At 46.5% G+C, this 17,660-nt stretch overlaps 1 protein-coding gene across 4 annotated transcripts in view; it reads right to left on the reverse strand.

Moving 5' to 3' along the window:
• NFAT5 (nuclear factor of activated T cells 5) overlaps positions 1 to 13,526 on the reverse strand; it is a 75,837-nt gene extending 62,311 nt beyond the window's left edge. For 2 of the 4 annotated variants that reach the window (XM_080365101.1, XM_080365100.1), the window contains exon 1: positions 13,187 to 13,526. In XM_080365101.1, coding sequence (XP_080221227.1) covers positions 13,187 to 13,259 — 73 coding nt within the window. In that variant the 5' untranslated portion in view covers positions 13,260 to 13,526. The remainder of the gene's footprint in view (positions 1 to 13,186) is intronic. The other 2 variants (XM_080365097.1, XM_080365096.1) reach the window with 1 other exon arrangement.
• Between the last annotated feature and the right edge of the window lie 4,134 nt (positions 13,527 to 17,660).

Here is a 17,660-nt window from a genome sequence, read left to right on the forward strand (position 1 = left end):
CCACTCTGAAGAATCAGCAGAGAATTTGAGCGCTCCGTGTTGATGATGTAGCACTGGGCACTGCAAAATCCAAATCTTGCCTGCAAGTGCTGCTCCTCCAATACTGAAATGTACATTATAATATGTTAGTGAAGAAGAGAGAAGAGTTTGCTGGAAGACAGCCACTTCATTTTTAAAGAAAGATGATCAGTAATATATTATTAACTACCAAAGTCATTACAATTTTATCACAACCATAATATCATTATTTCTTGTACTTAAAAATGAACGCCAGAAGTTGCTTCTTGCATTTTTTTAAAGCACAAGTGTTAGTACCAAAAAATATAGTATTAAAAAGGTAATTTTGCAAGCAATTCATAACTGAACAAAAATCAGTTACTGCAGTATTCCACTAACCTTCAGAGAAGCTGTTAATCTCAATATTCAGGATTCTGCACAGCAGGGTAGGGTTGAGAAATTAATCCTTTTAAAGTTGAATTTCAACAACTGACAAAGGCATGTGTTAGCTGAATTCTATTTATGGCGTTCATCCAAATATCAAATAAAGCTTTCCTGGCTGTGTTTCAGTCATCCCCATTCACAGCTCAAAGAGTACTTTTATAAATGTAGACAGGCAGTATAAATCCTGTGTCTTGTTTGCATCCAATTTTACACATCTCAGAAATAGAGAACAACATTATTTAGCAATTGTCACTTCAAGAAATGGACCAGTAATGACTTACTGAAAAGTCTTATCCTATGCAGTTGTAAACTCCAGACAAAAACCCAAAAACTCAAAAGAGACTACTAAAACATCAGTGGACAAACAGGGCACTGCTCCACTAAACAGTTAAAACACTCCAGCAACATATTTGAAAGGCTTTATCACATAACAGGAGTAGTATTTAAGGATACACATTTCTCTCGAACAACCCAAAATGGGGGCAGGGGTGGAGATCCCAATCCCTTCACAATACCTTAAGTATTAAAGAAGAAATAAATCCAACGTTGCCATGTTTTAATCTTCCAGCATGCAGGAAATAGATCTAAGCTTATGTTTGGAAAGAATCCAAACATGACAGGTATGAAAATTCAATTAAGGAATTCAAACCTCATTTTGCCATATAACACTGTTCTATAGGGTCGTTATAATAATGGCATTTCTTTATTTGTGATTCTGCATTGAACTGACTTTTAAGGATAGCTGGGTTTCTCCCCATCTTCGCATTCTGTCACTACAAAGACTTCATTTCTCAAATGCTCAAAGAAACCCAAATACAGTATCACCAAAGAATATCAATAGCAGCTATTTATCAACCACTTCAAAACACCATTATTGGTTCAAAATCAAAGTTCACCAGAAACACAGAGGTAATTCAGCTGCTCCAGCCAGCGGTGCTAGTTCCTTTGGTGCAAAGCACCATCCAAATTCAGAGGCAAATTCAGAAGTCCCCCCAACCCTCAATTTGCTATTGTCTCAGAACAACAGTTCTCAGCCTGGGCCGGTTTGCACCTTTTTTCCCAAAAGAGTTATTTTTGCCATCTCTCACATTTGCTGTAGGACAAGAAATGTAACACCAGCATATGGGCATTTTTTTCTTTTGAGGCTATACTATGATATTTGACATGAAGAACAAAAGTGTACAGGTATTCACACAGAGTTAATACATTGCAGTCACCTCTTGGGTTCATATTTTATTATAATCCTGAGCATCAAGTTCATGAGGCTTGACATGCCCTAGTAACTCCTAGCATGATGTCCAGCACCTTGAGCCCACAAGCCATCTTCACACCTCCCTCCTTTTGCTCATCCCAGTAAGATACTGACAATAAAAAGTATCTTTTTTCATCCTCCCCAAAACTGAGAAATATTTATGCTTCCTACCGTCATTTTGGTTTCTACGTAGAATTAAATTACTATGTTTGGTGATAAACTTAATTTTTAATTTTTAAATTAATTTTTAAATTTTTAAAAACAAACACGAAGTAATGTTTAACAAACAATACTCCTTGGCACAGTTAAAAGAAAGCTCTGCTGAAAGCCTGACTGTAACACCGCTCCTAATAAACTGACTAACCAGGTACACAAAAGCGACATGTTGTGTGAAAGTGATGGAGCTCAAGGCTCTTGTAACTCACCAGTTTCTCTCCAATATTGCAAGATCCCAGATTAGGAGGTAAAACCACATCAATGTTTAAAAAAAAGCCACTGAAAATAATGAGACAGCCTGGATGCTTCACACGCATCTCATATAGTCAGAAGGCATCTCTGAGCATGGCACACAAATCCCAGGTTGCCCGCTCAGCTTTCTGTCACCTTTAGCGCTAACAGCAGCTATGATGAACACGCTCGCGCCGGGAATTGGAAGAAAGGTTATAAATAAATTTTTTAGTGAGCCTGAACGGTACAGTGTTATGGACAGCATTTGTTCAAAGTAAGCTTTCATCAAGCACAAGGTGCTACAGTTCCATCTCAAGCCCTGCACCTACAAGCCCTTCATTCTTCCCGACAAGCAGTGCTGCCGATACACACCAAGCCTCCCGGGCTGCAGGTAAAGCTAGATGCAGCTAAGGAGGTGAGTGTTCAACCACACGCAAGCCTGCACAATAAATACTGCACCTGGACACCTGGAAGGAATTCCTCAAGGAAATAAAGATGCAAGTTTTTTGTAAAAACAGGTTTTGAAACTTAATAGTTTCAAATACGTTCACACATGACTCTCAAGAGAGAAGTGGGAACCTAAGCCAACCATTTAACAGCAGAAAGTGGATAAAAGATCCCTTTCTGTACTACAGAGCTAAAACCCCAATGGAATCGGAGAGACAGCAACGAAAGAATCTCTGCTGTAACTGCTCTGGAACTGCCAAGTTACGTAAAACTTAAGGATGGTTGTTAACAAATCAAACTAAATATTGATTAGCCCACATCTTTCCTCTGATAGCAGCCAACTATAAGGAAAGGTTCACAAGAACCAGTACATTTAAAATATTTCTATTAGAAGACTTTCCAAATTCTGAGAATTGGCTACAGACTCCCTAGTTTACAGGCCACCCTAAATAGATATAACCTCTACAAATCTAACAACTTCTTGAACCATTTATCTTTTTACCACCCAAAATACCTGACAATTGTTTCCACAATTAAAGGTAGGAGAGGAGAAAAGAAAAAAAAAAAAAAAAAAACAAAAAAAGAAGAAGGAAAAAAAAACCCCTGTCTTATTTTAAATTGCTGCCTGGTCAGTGAATTGGGTATCTCATCTCTGAAGTCACAAAAAATAATAAATAAGCATGGCCTAGTTATCAACAGTATACCTTTCACAGCTTTTGTCCCTCTCCCCTTCATTCAAACCTTCTTCAGTTTGGTATCTACAGTTAAGCTGTGTATACAGTTAACACCTTGTATATGCTGAAGCTTGACACTGATTCAAGGAAAGGCAATATAATGGAAGATGAGTCCACCGAGGGTCGGAGCTCCTGGAGATAACTGGCAAGCATGCAGATAAAGATCATATCTGCATGGTTACAGCATACCTGACAAAAGTTTCTGAGAATTCCAGCATCCATCACCTAAGACTATCCCACCTCACCCCCCAATAAACTGAACTATTATAGTCTGCTATGGCCAGCTTCTCAAGAGTCATATGCCATTATACTTAAAGATCTCTCCAGCTCAATTAAGTTGTCTTTCCTTACTGGACTTCTAGGGGGGGTGGGGTGGGGGGGTGGGGTGAAACTTGTACTCAAGAGTTTCTTAAACAGGTAACTAGTATCACACTCTATGAAGTGTTTCAAAGGCCCAGAGTACTTCAGCTGTCTTTCCTCTACATCTGAAAACTCAATTCAGTAAAAACAAAGCCTGTAGGCTCCTTGGCTCAGGTGCAGAAAGGTAGTAGTCCTCCTAAATGAATTATTTTGCTGTTGTGTTAATATATTGAAGTACCTGCATGGCAAGGAGTATATATATTATAATCCTTTCCTTGCTACCACACCTCCAAAAGCACCTTTTTTACTTAAGTGGCAGCAAATAACTGAATTACTGAAGCTTAAACCAAATGCTTTCAGGCCACAAAATAAGAAACCAAATTATTTCCCCATCTGATGAAAGAGCAACTCCATTCCAGGTGCAGTTCAAGTTTCAAGGCGAGGCAGATGGCCCTGCCTAGAATTCAAATGCCCTAAAAGAAAAACAAAGATTTATTCCCAAATGAAATCTGCAGATGGGCTAAGGACGGGCTGACCACTCATACAAATACACTTACAGACTAGAGATGATGGTATCACTAACAAACGCAGAGAAGAGTTTAAAACTGCTGAACGTGCCGAGCATATCTGGAGCACAGAACTCCAGGAATGCCCAGAAAGTCACTTTCAAAGCTCTTGATAAACAAGCGTAAGCCCCTTTCTTAACGGAGCAACGTATTTCCCAGGAGGCTTTGAACCTGGTAGATACCCCTCAGCAAAACCAATAAGCTACAAAATCTCAGTGCAAAGGAAAATAAACGGGTATGTTCAAGAGGAAAAACCTGCCCTCATGCCCCAGTAAGAAAGGGACTGCAATGTAACACTACTGATTTCACAGACGGCCCAACAACAGTAAAAGCTGTTCAGAATTCACAGAGATGCATTTAGGGCCCCAAAGATGAAGGGCATCTTTCACACCAGGGAGAGGCTGAGAGAGCTGGGACTGTTCAGCCTGGACAAGAACAGGCTCAGAGGGATCTTATCCATGTGTAGAAACACCTGATGGGAGGGAGTGAGAGGCTCTTTTCAGCAGAGCCCAGTGACAGGACAAGAGGCAACGGGCACCAACTGAAAGACATTAAACTTCATCTTAATTAACTGAACCATGAAGGTAGCCAAACAGAGGCATGGCTTGCCCAGAGAGCTTGAGGAGTCTCCATCCATGAAGACAGTCAAAACCCAACTGGACACAGTCCCAGGAAAACTGCTCTAGCTGGTGCAGCTTGAGCAGGGGGTGGGGGGTGGATTAGATGATCTCAAGAGGACCCGGCCAGCCTCAGCGGCTGTGTGACTAAAAGCTGGCACTGCCTCCAGCAGTAATCACCCTGCTCTCCTCTCCCATCCCCTGCACAACTGGGCTATCTGGTTGTTTTCAGAAGTTTAACCTCAATCACATTCCTGTGGTCCGTCGCATTTACTTACAAGATACAACCAGGACTATTAGGAACTGTAATTATAAGTTCCCCAGTAAGTCTGCTTTAATAGGAACATATATTCCAAACTAAGCCACCTTTCTGCCCCCACCAAGAAACAAAAACATACTCAGATATTTTAAAGACTAAGAGACCTCCTCATTCCTGACACTAAACTGAAAAGAGAGCAAACTTTAAACGGAAGACAAGAAATATTTCTTTACCACACAACTGGACTGTGGAATTTCTTGCTGAATCCGAAAACTAATTAAGAGTCAAAAAAGAATTGAATAAGATTCTAGATAGTCCTGTTACAGCCCAGTTAAGCATATGCATGCATACATATGAAGGGGCACTCACAACATGTGAATGATGAAACACATATTAATAGTGGTACTCATGTTACTCAAACGTATAGATATGCAGGGCTGCTTGGCATGAGCTTTGCTACAGCCTGCAGCTCCGATGGCACTGTTGCCATCAACACTCTCCAAGGAGAGACACGGAAGGAAGAGAAACATAATTTTATTTTAACAGAGGCAGACAGTCACAACTCGCACCTTCCTGCCCCACTTAACTGACAGTGGTCCTGCAAGCTGCTTCGTAAATAGTCACATTAGTAGGTCACGTTCCCCTATGCACAAGAAAACAGAAACTGTCATAGTTAATAGAAGCTACTGAACTCTGCAGCTTATTGTTTTCCAATCACTCTGTAGTGCTACTATCAAAACTTACAGATTCTTCTGCTGAGTGAATCCATACAAAAAAAAGGGGGGGAAAAAATCAGGCCTCTAGACAATGAGAGACTGAAACAACTGGCTGGTAATGTCAGTTTTTCTGAACGGGAGCGGAACTCCAACATTTGAAAACTTTTTATTACTATCTTCAAACCTCTCTCTTTTCTATATACTTCATCTTGCCTGGACATTAATAGGAACTGTTATCCATCTTTTCGTTTGCCAGACAGCCTGAACTTTACCGCAACTCAAATCTGCTTTCAGTATCACAACTTTGAATTACCTTAGGATATTGCATTATCTTATAAACTTTGTAAGGTGACCCAAAATTCTTTCTAATGATTTACAAAGCAACTGTAAAACCTTTGCAACTACTGGAAGGACAAGTAATCAAGGGGAATTGGGGAACGATTTTTCTGAGCCTATTTATGTAAATAGTGAAAACATTCCTCTTAGACTGGTGCAGTGATATTCACCACACAGATCACACGGAACTATACCAAGTCAATAACATAATGTAACTGATGTTGAGCACTTACACTTCAAACACTGCTAAAGCACTGCATACTTTTGGAAACAGCAGTTACTTAAGATTTTACTATGTGCTCATTAGAATCTGCTATTACAACACAGTTCAAACTTAGAGCTGAGAGTTGATTTCAGTCAGTTCCTAAAATAATTGCTGTATTTGCTGATGAGAAAGACAAGACATTCAACCTCATCAGTTTACTCTTTACATAAATGATAACAAACATGATAAACTGCAGAGACACGACCACATACCTTACTTCACCTGCACTTCGGCCACTCATCAATTCCTGCTAGGGTTTACCAGCATACTTAAACTCCAAAAATAGTTCAGGCCGTTGCCTTTTTGTACAAAAGAAAGCAATACTTCTCTTTCATTTTCTCTAACTCAAAAGAAATACATTCCCACATGAAACTAAGTAATCTGTGTACCACTGAAAAAAAATCAGATCACAGCTCCAAGTTGACAATAATTTTTAGTTAGCAGACCCCAAAAGGTAACTCTGCTGTTGAAAACTTATAAAAAAATATCAGATACTTTACAAAAATTGAAACATCTTAATGTACAATCTGGTTTCTACTTCTTGACTATACTGAACAGCAGTATCCTATGGATTCACCTTATGAGCAGCTATAACAGATTTCAAATATGCAGATCCTGAACCAACTGAAGCACAAGTACTCGACTCCTAATATTTTCATATTCTAAAGATTCTCAGCTATTACAGTATGTGTCAAAACTGCACAAAGAACCTTCCAGAACAAAACAAAGTATAAGAGATGCCAAATGGCATAACCTCACATCAAAGAAGAATATGATGAGCCAAAAAAATAAAAGACATACTAAGGTGGGCAGAAATAAAGTATTGGGAAGGAGCGTCTTCCTCTAAATCATAATCACAATCGGAAATGCCCACACAATAACTTTAAAACAGTTTTCCAACCTCTAGGTCCCTGAGAACCCTCCAACATTGCTGAATTGAAAGACAACATAACAAAACATACACATTTGCCTTTGCAAGTGGAAGAGGTCTGAAGCCAACACATGCAACCACAGGGAACCACATATTCATGGCCTGCAGGCTTCAACAGCAGCCCTGGCTGAGAAAGCATCAGAGCCCATTTGCTCGTGGAACAGATTGCTGCAAACATGCTACATCAACACCCGTAATGCTCATGCTGAGATCTCGCTAAATCAAGTCAAATTCAAGCTCCTCGCTGCAATTTTCAAATCCTTCCATGGGACTGAAATATATTCTCTCCAATTACGATTTCTTTGAATATCTAAATTTAAATGGAGCAAGAGAATTCGACAATGTATGGAGATTCTCTAACGGAAAAATATCTACAACTTTCATAGAAGTACGTAAAGTATCCAAATCGAGTAAAACTGACAGTGAAAAAATCCAACTCGCTTTGGAACTAAAGAAAAAGCTTATTTAATTCCTCTTAATTTCCCCTACTCTGTGATCCACACCACACATTTATACTCTGATGCAAACAGGCAAGCATTGGAGAACCTAAGGCAGGAACAGTCTCCCACCCCACCATCCACACCTGCGGCAGCATCCTGCCCGGCTTCCCGACCTCCAGAAACAGGTTCCCTCACCAACCCCCAAGAAACCAGCCCAGGCAGGAAGCCCGGCTTTCCTGGACTCGGCACACGAGCACAGGCACAGCAAATGCAACACAGGGCACAACGTGAGGAGCATTTCTTTCTGTGGCAGAGCCATTTAGCAGTTCTACCTCATCTGCTGCATCCCCCACCATTTAATCCCAACCCTTGACACCCCCTTTCTTGTCTTGACACCACTACTTGTGCAGCTGCAACGAGACCGGGGAGCAGAACAATGTTAGAAAATCCTAATAAAAGTACAATATACTCATTCTAGATTGGTTTCCCAATCCCATTCATCTTGCAACCACAAAAAACAACTGTGCTGGCACAATTCAGAGAGCAGGGCATGGATGAGAACAGACAGCAGGGAAAAGGGTCTGTTTAAACATATATGTCACTGGGATATTCAAATTAGCATGTGGAAAGCTGTGAATTCAAAATCCTCCCCCCCACCCCCAGCACCACACATAATCATCTTGCAGCAACATATTCCATGGTTTTATTTTTAAAGCAAATCAACTAGTAAGATTGAAAGTAGAAACAGACATTTACAAGGCTGACACAGAATTTAAGGAACTTAAGTCAACTGAAATGGATTCTACCAAAGTCAGACTGTCCCGGGGGCAGCTGGAAGAGCTGCAGCAGACGGATGTATGCAATCCATACCTCAGTAACACTCAGCACTGCTTGTCCAGCACAGCACCCTCTATGAGCAACAAAAAGCAGCTACGAATCATTACAAAAAGAACCAAGTATTATTTCTATTCCTACAAACTGCTAGTACTAGTTCTAACGTTCTAAATTAAAAGCAGGCTCTTACTATTTTTATAAAGCATCTGTTCCATCCCTCTTTGATAATTCAGTCACTGTCTAACTAGAGTTATCCCTTAGATCATGGAATGAAAAAAAGTTTGGGGGGCAGCAGAGGGAGATCACCAAAAACCATGTATTGTATCAACAAGTCTCAGTAAATGCAAGTAGATTACCACCGTTTAACACTTAAGCATGGAGGAAAATTGAGTTTTGACTATATGACATTTTTAGGGCAAAAGAGCTATTTAGGAGACTACTAACATTTTTCTTGTTGCTTCCAGTTCCAAAAAGTCTCATAGTATTACAGTTCCTCAGCTACATAAAGCAAAACCGGGGCCAGGGGGTGAATTAAAGTTCTGATTGTACTTGCCGCAGTGCAAAAATGCAACTTTATTAGTACACACGTATTACTTTGTAATTGTTCAGAATGAATGATTAGCTAAATTAATCACACATTTAATCAATTCAGATTTAGTACCTGACATTTGATGAACTGCTTTAATCACAGTTTTTCCCCTCTGCCTGTTGACAATGAATAGTTGACTTTGCTATATTTGAATGTTACATATGATATTCAACCATGCAACAACTAGCCTCAAGGTTTTAGGTTTTACGCTCCAGTGATTTTTCTACTACATTACTAATTTGTATGCACATTTGGGCTGTTTTATCTCAAAAAGGACAGTATGTTATGTAAAGATGGGAATTAAACCTATTACATTCTCAACATTTTCAGCATTCAAAAATGCATACATTTTTTTGTATCTCTATTATCCTCTTGTTAGGAGATACCATCCTTCTGCAACGGCTGCAAAACGTATGCCTTTTTTTAATATCGATCCTACAGAAAAAGACAGGTTTTAGTCCTTAGCGCAGCTCAGCTCCTCAGGACCTGTGGGACGAGCTGCAGAAACAGGCCTTGGAATCAACACTTCACCTTTTTTTTCTTTTTTTTTTTTTTTAACAGCCATAACCAATCCTATTCCAGAGGCCTGCAGCTGAAGTACAGCTTCACTATCCTTTTAAGCCAATACAAGCTGGCACTGCTGCTGGAAGAAATAGTCCCACCCTTCCCACTGCGCGTTTTCACATGTCCTTTCCTTGAGTCAGCACAAGCCATTCACGAAGACCCACAGCAAACATGACCAGGATACTCACCTAGTTAAAAATCAACATTTCTCTTCCCTTTTTCCTTTTTCTTGTTGGGGGGCAGGGTGAGAAGGAATAAGGGAGAAGCTGAGTTAATTTTAACATGATCAATCCAGTTCACTGCATGGCCACGTAAGTGTTGGCATGAGCAGAGCAGCAAGGAAAAAGGGGACAAGACGGCTTTAACCCAGCAAATGGGAATTCATACTGGCTGAAACTGCTCATGACATCACACTTCCAAGAGTAAAAACTGCAAGGTAAAGTGTTTACATACTCAAAGAAAAATACTCCCTTTCCCAAGCTACGCATAAATGAAGAGTAACTCAAACAAATTATCAGATCAGATTTTAAATTAACAACTCTCCCTTTGTCCATACTGCCATTTCACCTTCGGTTTGTGTGCTTTTGGAAGTTTTGCTTAACATTTTCAAAGGAAATATGAAAACAAATAGCTTAACTGAAATGGTCATGCAAGCCAGAGAATGGGCCAGACTATACCGTAAAAAATTGCACTAGCATAAGCTACAGCTTGATTCACCGAGTTTGCAAATATAACTTCACTTTTAAGAGCAGGCGAGTGTATTTCAATCAATCCACTAGACTCTTCCACTGTAATTTCAATAAACTCAAATTTGTCTGTTAGAAAGCCTCAGTTACTCCCGAGACCACCCCAATTTTACAGCTTCTCTCACCTTCATAATCTTTCTATTTCCAAAACATCACAGTGATCATCATCAACAAAGTTACAAGACCGGTATCATTAAACCGCAACCATCCCGATGCACACGCAGGAATGCAATTCAGAGGAAAAGTTACTGGCCCCAATTCAATCTGTGAGTAGGATTCCAAACTGCAGGGTAGCTGCGCTTCTAAAAGGAGAGCAGTTATGAGAGGCTACATGCTCCTAACACACCCTCATTGCAAATGCGTATTTGTGGCTTTCTGACTGTGTTCAGACCTTTCCCTTTATCTCATCAGTTGTATTCACGCTCTGATCCAGAGCATTTGTCCACAGGATAAGTTTATCTGTATCTATCTAGGAAAAAAAAAAAAAAAAGGCACACTGAAGTGTATTCTGATGAATCAGATAACCACTAATACCTTGTCCTAAATCCAGCTAAAAATCGTACCAGCGCACCTCACAGCGTAGAGGATCGCTTCATTATTCATTCTGGAAAAGAATATTCATTTGTTCTAAATCTTAATTTAATTTAGAATTACATTTCAGCTCAACATCTCCTTGATCTTTTATTGTGACACAATATGAAAAGCAAACCTCGCTCCAACCTCTTTAGAACCATTCACTGCTTTATACACCTCTATCACATGCCATCTCATTTGCATCAAGCAGCTCACTCACTATGACCACTCCGAAGCATCAAACATCCTTCTCTATATTTTTTATAGCTCTGAAGCCACATCAACACCACCGAAAGAAAAAAAATACACCCTTGATTAATCAATTTGAGATCCTTTTCCTACCTGAAACACTCAACCATTTCATTAAAGATAAAAAACCTCAGAATTCACAGCAAGATAGGCGAGTTCAAAAGTTCTGTTCAATTAAGCACGAGCCCTTGAAGAAATTTTGCAACTTATACAGAACCTTTTTATTTTAGATCTTTTACAAATTTACTCTTAACAGTGCACACTTTTCAAATTTCCAGTACAATAAATTATAACTTTGATGGGGTTTTATCACCTGTGGTTTTTAACTGGAGTGCCCTGTTCTCAAAATACTCTTTCCCTTCTACTGTCCTCACTAAGCTGAAGCCATCTAGAATACATACGGGTCAGATAACAGGGGAGCCTTAAACCTCTGTAGTAAAATCTATAACAAAAATTTACAAACTATTATACGCTGGTGATAACTTTAACATCTCTAAACAGCAAGGCGATGGCATAGAGCAGTTTGAGCGCTTTAAAGATGTGCTTTGATTCATTAAAGCCTTTTCACTTCTTATAGCTTCACCGCTTAGGACACACAACTCAAGAGTTAACGAGTGTATTAAAACTGGTTCCCAAAATTCCAAAAAAAATGTAATCTTTCCTGTCACAGCATTACACCCTGATGAGCTACCTTCCCTTCAGGGTAATAAAAGGCTTTCCATTTCTTTTGTCACAGCCCCCCAGCCAGCTCCCCCTGCCAGCTGCGCTGCGGGCAGACCCGTTCCACAAACCACCGGTAGCGACTCCGTAAGTCTCTGGAGCAGGAGAGGGGTCAGGGACTCGTGCAGCGCGGGACGCTCCTCCCGATGCTCGCACCCGCCTTAGCGGGCACTTGTCAAAACTGAATTTCGGATATTATGAAAATAGCCGCCCGGTTCGTTTACTTTCCACATTCCCTGCATTCCCTCCCGGCCCCGCTCGCCACGTCCCGGTGATGCCGCGTCACCCCCGCTCCCCCCCCGACCCCCGGGCCGGGGCTGGCTCCCAGCGATGCCGACCTCCCGCCTCCCCCCCGGTACCGGGACCCACCGACCCACCGACCCACCGCCCCGCGGCCAAGCGGCACCCCACTTTTCCGGTTTTTTGCCAGTTTCTAACCCAAACCGGGACGTTCACGTCCCCTCCGTCCCCTCGAAACCCTTCTCCGAGGAACCCGACGAGCCGCTCCCGGGAGATGCCGGGCGCCCCGTTACTCCGCACTCCCGCCTGCCGGCCCAAGCGGCCGCCCCCGCGGACGGCACCGGCGCTCGGCCCCCATCCCTGCAGATGCGCGGCCGAACCGTGAAGTAAACAGGGCGACCCGCGGGGCCGCGGCCGCATTCCCGGCCCCGCACCGGCGGGCGGAGGGGGGGAGCCCCCCGCCGCAGTGCCGCTCCCGCGGGGGCCGCCGCCGGGCCCCGGGCGCAGGAACCTGTCGGGACACATTCTTGAGGCCGCGGCGGCCGGGCCAGGAATGCGGCCGGGGGAGCCGGGCTCAGCCCCAGAGCGGGCGGCGGGGCCCCTCACGGCGGGGCGCCAGCGGCCGAGCATCCCGGCGCGGCCCGCAGGCCGGCGGGGGGGGGGGGGGGGGGGGGGGGCGGCGGGGGGGGGATACGCTCGGGGCGGGTGAAGCTCCCCGGCGACCCCGGGAGGATGAGGGGAAAAGGGGGGGCGGCCCGACGCGCGGGCCCGGGCGGCAGAGCCGGCCGTTAGCGACGGTTAACGGCGCGGGCACGGCGGCCCCCCCGCGGCCCCGCCTCCCGGCCCGGTGCCACACTCACCCTTGGAGTAGAGGGACTTGGGGGACTCGAGGTCGAGGTCGGCGCTGAGCAGAGAGATGAAGTCCGAGGGCATCGCAGCTCCGCGGCCCGGCAGGGGCGAGGGGGGCGGCGGGAGGAGGGGGCCGGGCCGGGAGGGGGGGGCTGCTGCCTCCGCCGCCCCGGGCTGGGGAGGGGAGACACCGGCAGGCGGGAGCGCGGCGCTCCGCACGTCGGGGCCGCGAATCGGACCGGGTCGGGCCAGGCCGGGGGCTCCGCTCGCCGTCGGGACCGGGCACCGCCACCCGCCGCCGCTGACAGGAACCGGCTGCTGCCAACGGAACGCGCCCGACCGCCCCCTCCGTTACCGCTCTGCGCCTGCGCGGCCGCCGGGGAGGGGGCGCGCACAAGGAACTCCGGCGCCGCCGGCCCGCGCGTGCGCCCCGGCGGGCGGGGAGACGCGGCCTGGAACAGCCCCGGGCGGGCCGCGCGCGCCTGCGCTGCCGCCGCCAGCGCCACAGCGCGCATGCGGGAGGGCGGGGGCCGCGCCGGAAGCGCCGCCGCGGCGGCGGGGGGCGCGGAAGAGTCTAGAAGGGGGCGGGGGGGGAGGCCTTGAGGGGAGTGGGGCGGCCGTGGGCGTGAGGCGACGGGCGGTTCGGAGGGGCCGGGCCGGGGGTTTCGAGGCCCCTCGGGCTGTCCCCACAGCGCGGCCGCGGGGGGGGGCCCGGCGGGGGCTGGGGGCAGTGGGCCTGGCCGCTCCCGCCGCTGCGGCCTGGCCCCGGTGCCCTGCTGCCCAAGGGCCCGCCGCCTGCGCTGTCGGTTTACATTGGCCCCTGTTGATCCGTGTTGCCCTAGATGAAGGAGCGGGTATTTCTGAGCAGGCGAAGTGAGAGTGTGGAAAGGGTGGCAGCGGCGTGTTTTAATCAAGGGACGCTCTGGGAGAGCAGGTGCCCCAGGTATGGGTGGCATGGGGACACCGACACTGAACGGCTCAGGAGGCAAGAGGAGCTGGGGACCCCCCTTCTGTGACTAAGAAGGGGGAAGCGTTAAGGAAAGGTTACTCACACTGATTGAAAATTACTTTTCCAAGGTGACGAAAACATACTTTGGAAATGGGGAAGGGTCGGAAAGCCAGAGGGCTTGCTGTGTGAGTGGATGGAGGTGCCAGGCAAATGCTTAAGCTGTGAAAAATGGAGGAGGAAGTAGCTGTGAACAGCTGATGCATTCCTCCGGCTCGGCACAGGGTCGGGTTTCCCTGCAGGTACTGTGTCACCAAAAAGTTGGCTCCTGTCCCTCCTGCAGCTGGCTCCTGTGCCACTCTGCTCTCTGATCCCGGTGAAATCGCTCCAGATTTCCCTTGGCAGCTTCCAGAAACTCTGCACCCCCCCCCAGCCAGGACCACAGCGCATGGGAGGGTTTCCTTGAACATAATCCACTGCCAGATGCCTGCCAGTCAGTTGGCTGCCATGGGGCAGCCTCGCCAGTGTCTTCACCACACATCTAACCATGCTCCTTCACTCATGGCGCTGTTGCTTTGGTGCTTGGAGCGTTGGGGTTTCATTCCGCTGTGCTACCCGCACAAGCGGGGCGCCGAGATGATGCCTGTGGAGCCAGCGTGGCATGCACGTGGTGTCCCAGTTTCACAGCCCCGCAGAAGAATGATGGCAACTGTGTGCTAACACATTTGGCTTTATTTGAAGTTGGGTATCTCTTTCATCCCAGACATACTGCTTTAATCCCCTGGAGCTGTGCTGGCTTTTTCCCTCCTCTGCCTGACTTCACTGTCATTTGTGGTGCTTTGAGAGGGCACGGCGCTCGAACCATGGAGTACGTCTATGGATTTCAGCACTGTCTAAGCGCTCGTTTGTATCTAGAATCTCACAATCTTTTCTGTCACCACCTACCCTATGGTATCTCTTATTTATGCCGCTCTCCTGGATTCGCCTATTACAGTTTTGCACCGACTTATGCTTTGTGTGTAAGGGTTTGCCCAGCAAGGCGTTTTTTCCATGTTTTCCTTAAGCAGTCACCTTGCCGCCTGCTAAAGGCAGCCAGTGTGTGCCCTGGGAGTGGGGAACGTGTCCCACTGTGCAGAGGCCGTCACACCGGGGCCGGGCCTCGTGACCAGCCACCTGCCAGAGGAGGACGAAGGTCTGCAGGATGCTTCCCTGGGCAGTTACAGCCTGGATGTGGCCATCCCATTCCCTGGGGAGCATTTTTCATGGTACACCGTAATTCTGGTGCTGTTTCAGGGTGCTCAGCAGTGTTCACCAATACAGTGAAAAAAATTACAGTCGTAATTAAGCGTGTTATTATTATCATGCCTACAGAGCATTTCTGAGGCTGAAGCACAGACAAAGCCAGGTGTTTTTTCTTCCTTCACAGGAAGGACAATCATCCCTGGGCACAGTTCTGGCCACCTGTGTGCTGCCATGCAGAACAAGAGCAGCACTCATGCATTTTGCTCAGAATGGGCAGGCGAGGCGTCCTGGACACATCCCCGGCTGTCTGCCACTGCCAGGAGAGCTGTTGTGCTCCTTGCCTTTCAGAAGCGCCAAGCAAGTTTCTCCGCTGCCTGTGCCCGGAGCTTGCGCAAGCCTTTTCCTCTGCTCTCGTAGCTTCTGTGCCAAGTAGAGCAGGCAGATGGCATCATGTGAGGACATTGTTCATTTGCTTCAGGCCAGGCACGAGTATCCTCCCGAGTTAAAAATCTTCCAAAGGGTCTTGCTGTAATCACTGTGCTATTGTTCAGCCAACAGGTAACATTTCCTTGTGGCAACTCAGCTGTCTGCAGTTTCTTAAGCTACAGCAAGGAGTAGTAGAGGGTGGTGGTGTGCTACTGCCGAATTCTGTGCGACTGACTTTGGCAAAAAAAATCCCTCACTGAAAGGAGATGAGGAGCATCCAGATAGCAGTCCTTCGACAAGCTGGTTCTGGAAATGTTGCCAGAGCAAAAAAAACCCCTTTTGTTAGTGGAGCAAAAGAGAGCAACATGAGGCAGATGTGGAATTTCAGCTGAAGGCATTTCATGGGCAGTTTCTAGCTGCTGAGAAGCTGTATGTGATCTGAGCTGTCCATAGGGCTGAAGAGATGGTACAGGCATTCTCCAAAAGTGGCTGACACCCTGAGAACGAGCACAGCTCCTGCTTGGTGGCTGTGGGAAGCTGGGGTGGGCAGCATGCAGCTTTGGAAAGGGGGAGGGACAGCTGGTGTGGGTAAGTTGGGGGTCCTTAGTGGAGGGTCACACATACAGTAAGCATTGTGTATCACCCAGGGCACTTGCACACTGTGTTTGACTGTTATCAGTTGCTGCCACTTGTTTGTTGTCCTGAAAAGACACCAGTTTGTTCCCATGCGCAGGAAATAAGATATAGCTGTGAAGAGCAGGCAGCAAAGCTGCAAGGATCACCGCTGCCTGTTGAAACAGCAGCGTGTGAACGAGCTCTGCCAGGAGATGCCAGCGCTGCTTTTCTACATGGGTTGAAAGTGGCACTCTGTCCCTCCCGTGCCAAATCTTGGGCTTTACCTCACCAAGTCAAGCCAAAACTGAAGCCCCAGTTACTGTCCCTGGGTGTTCTCCCGCAGCAGCCAGGTGCAGTTCATATCACAGAGGTGGAGGCTGTGCTGCAAGGAGCACTGGTGTGTTTTCCAGCACATCTCCTTGTGCGATGTGACTAGTTTTGCTCCTAGCAGCTGAACAGCTGTACTACCACCACCCCTCGTGAGCCACGGAGCGGAGCTGACCTGAGTTCAGCCTGCCGGGTACTGCAGCTGAGCCGGTTTCATGGTTACTACAGCTGTAAGGGAGGAGTGCTGCTGCTCACACCACCCACTGCTGCAGCTCAGAATGCTTTTCCTGCCAGAGCCTGCAGCCCTGTCCTGTCCCAGCCACATCCTCATGCCATTTGCGCTGGTTCCACTGGTTTTCCAACAAGTGTGTGCATGGAGGGCCCTCAGCAAAATGCCCAGGTGGATGCTGAAGGTGATGCAGCGAGCGCAGAGGCTGGTTGTGGGGCAGAGGCAGCCCGGTGACAGCCAGCATCGCTGGCAGCGGTGACTAGGAGACTGTCACTGTAACTCAATGTTGCTGGAAGGCACCGTGGGAAGAGTAGCTGTGCCCTAAACCACATACTTCGCTGCCTCCCATGCCTGGCGCTACAGCTCTGTCAGTCCCGCAGTGAGTGGTCTCAATAAAGTAGTCTGTCTAAAGCTAACAATTTTTTTTTTTTTTTTTGGTGAGATTATTTTGCAGCAGGATCGGTCTTGCAGCTAGACCCCATCCTGCTCAGAGCTAGTACCAGCACAAGGCAGGTTGTGCATGGGAGAGGTGACTCGCTCAGGACAGCCCACGGACACTCAGCTCAGCTCAGCGTGACTGCGGGACCACAGCCCACCTGCACGGTTAAGCGACCTAAGAATATGCAAATATTCTTATGTAATAAGCTTATAGAATAAGCAAAGCAATGTGCCAAACGCAGCAATGCTAAGAGACTGAAAT

Source organism: Falco punctatus (genome assembly GCF_963210335.1).
Source record: "Falco punctatus genome assembly, chromosome: 14".
Lineage (NCBI taxonomy): Eukaryota > Metazoa > Chordata > Aves > Falconiformes > Falconidae > Falco > Falco punctatus.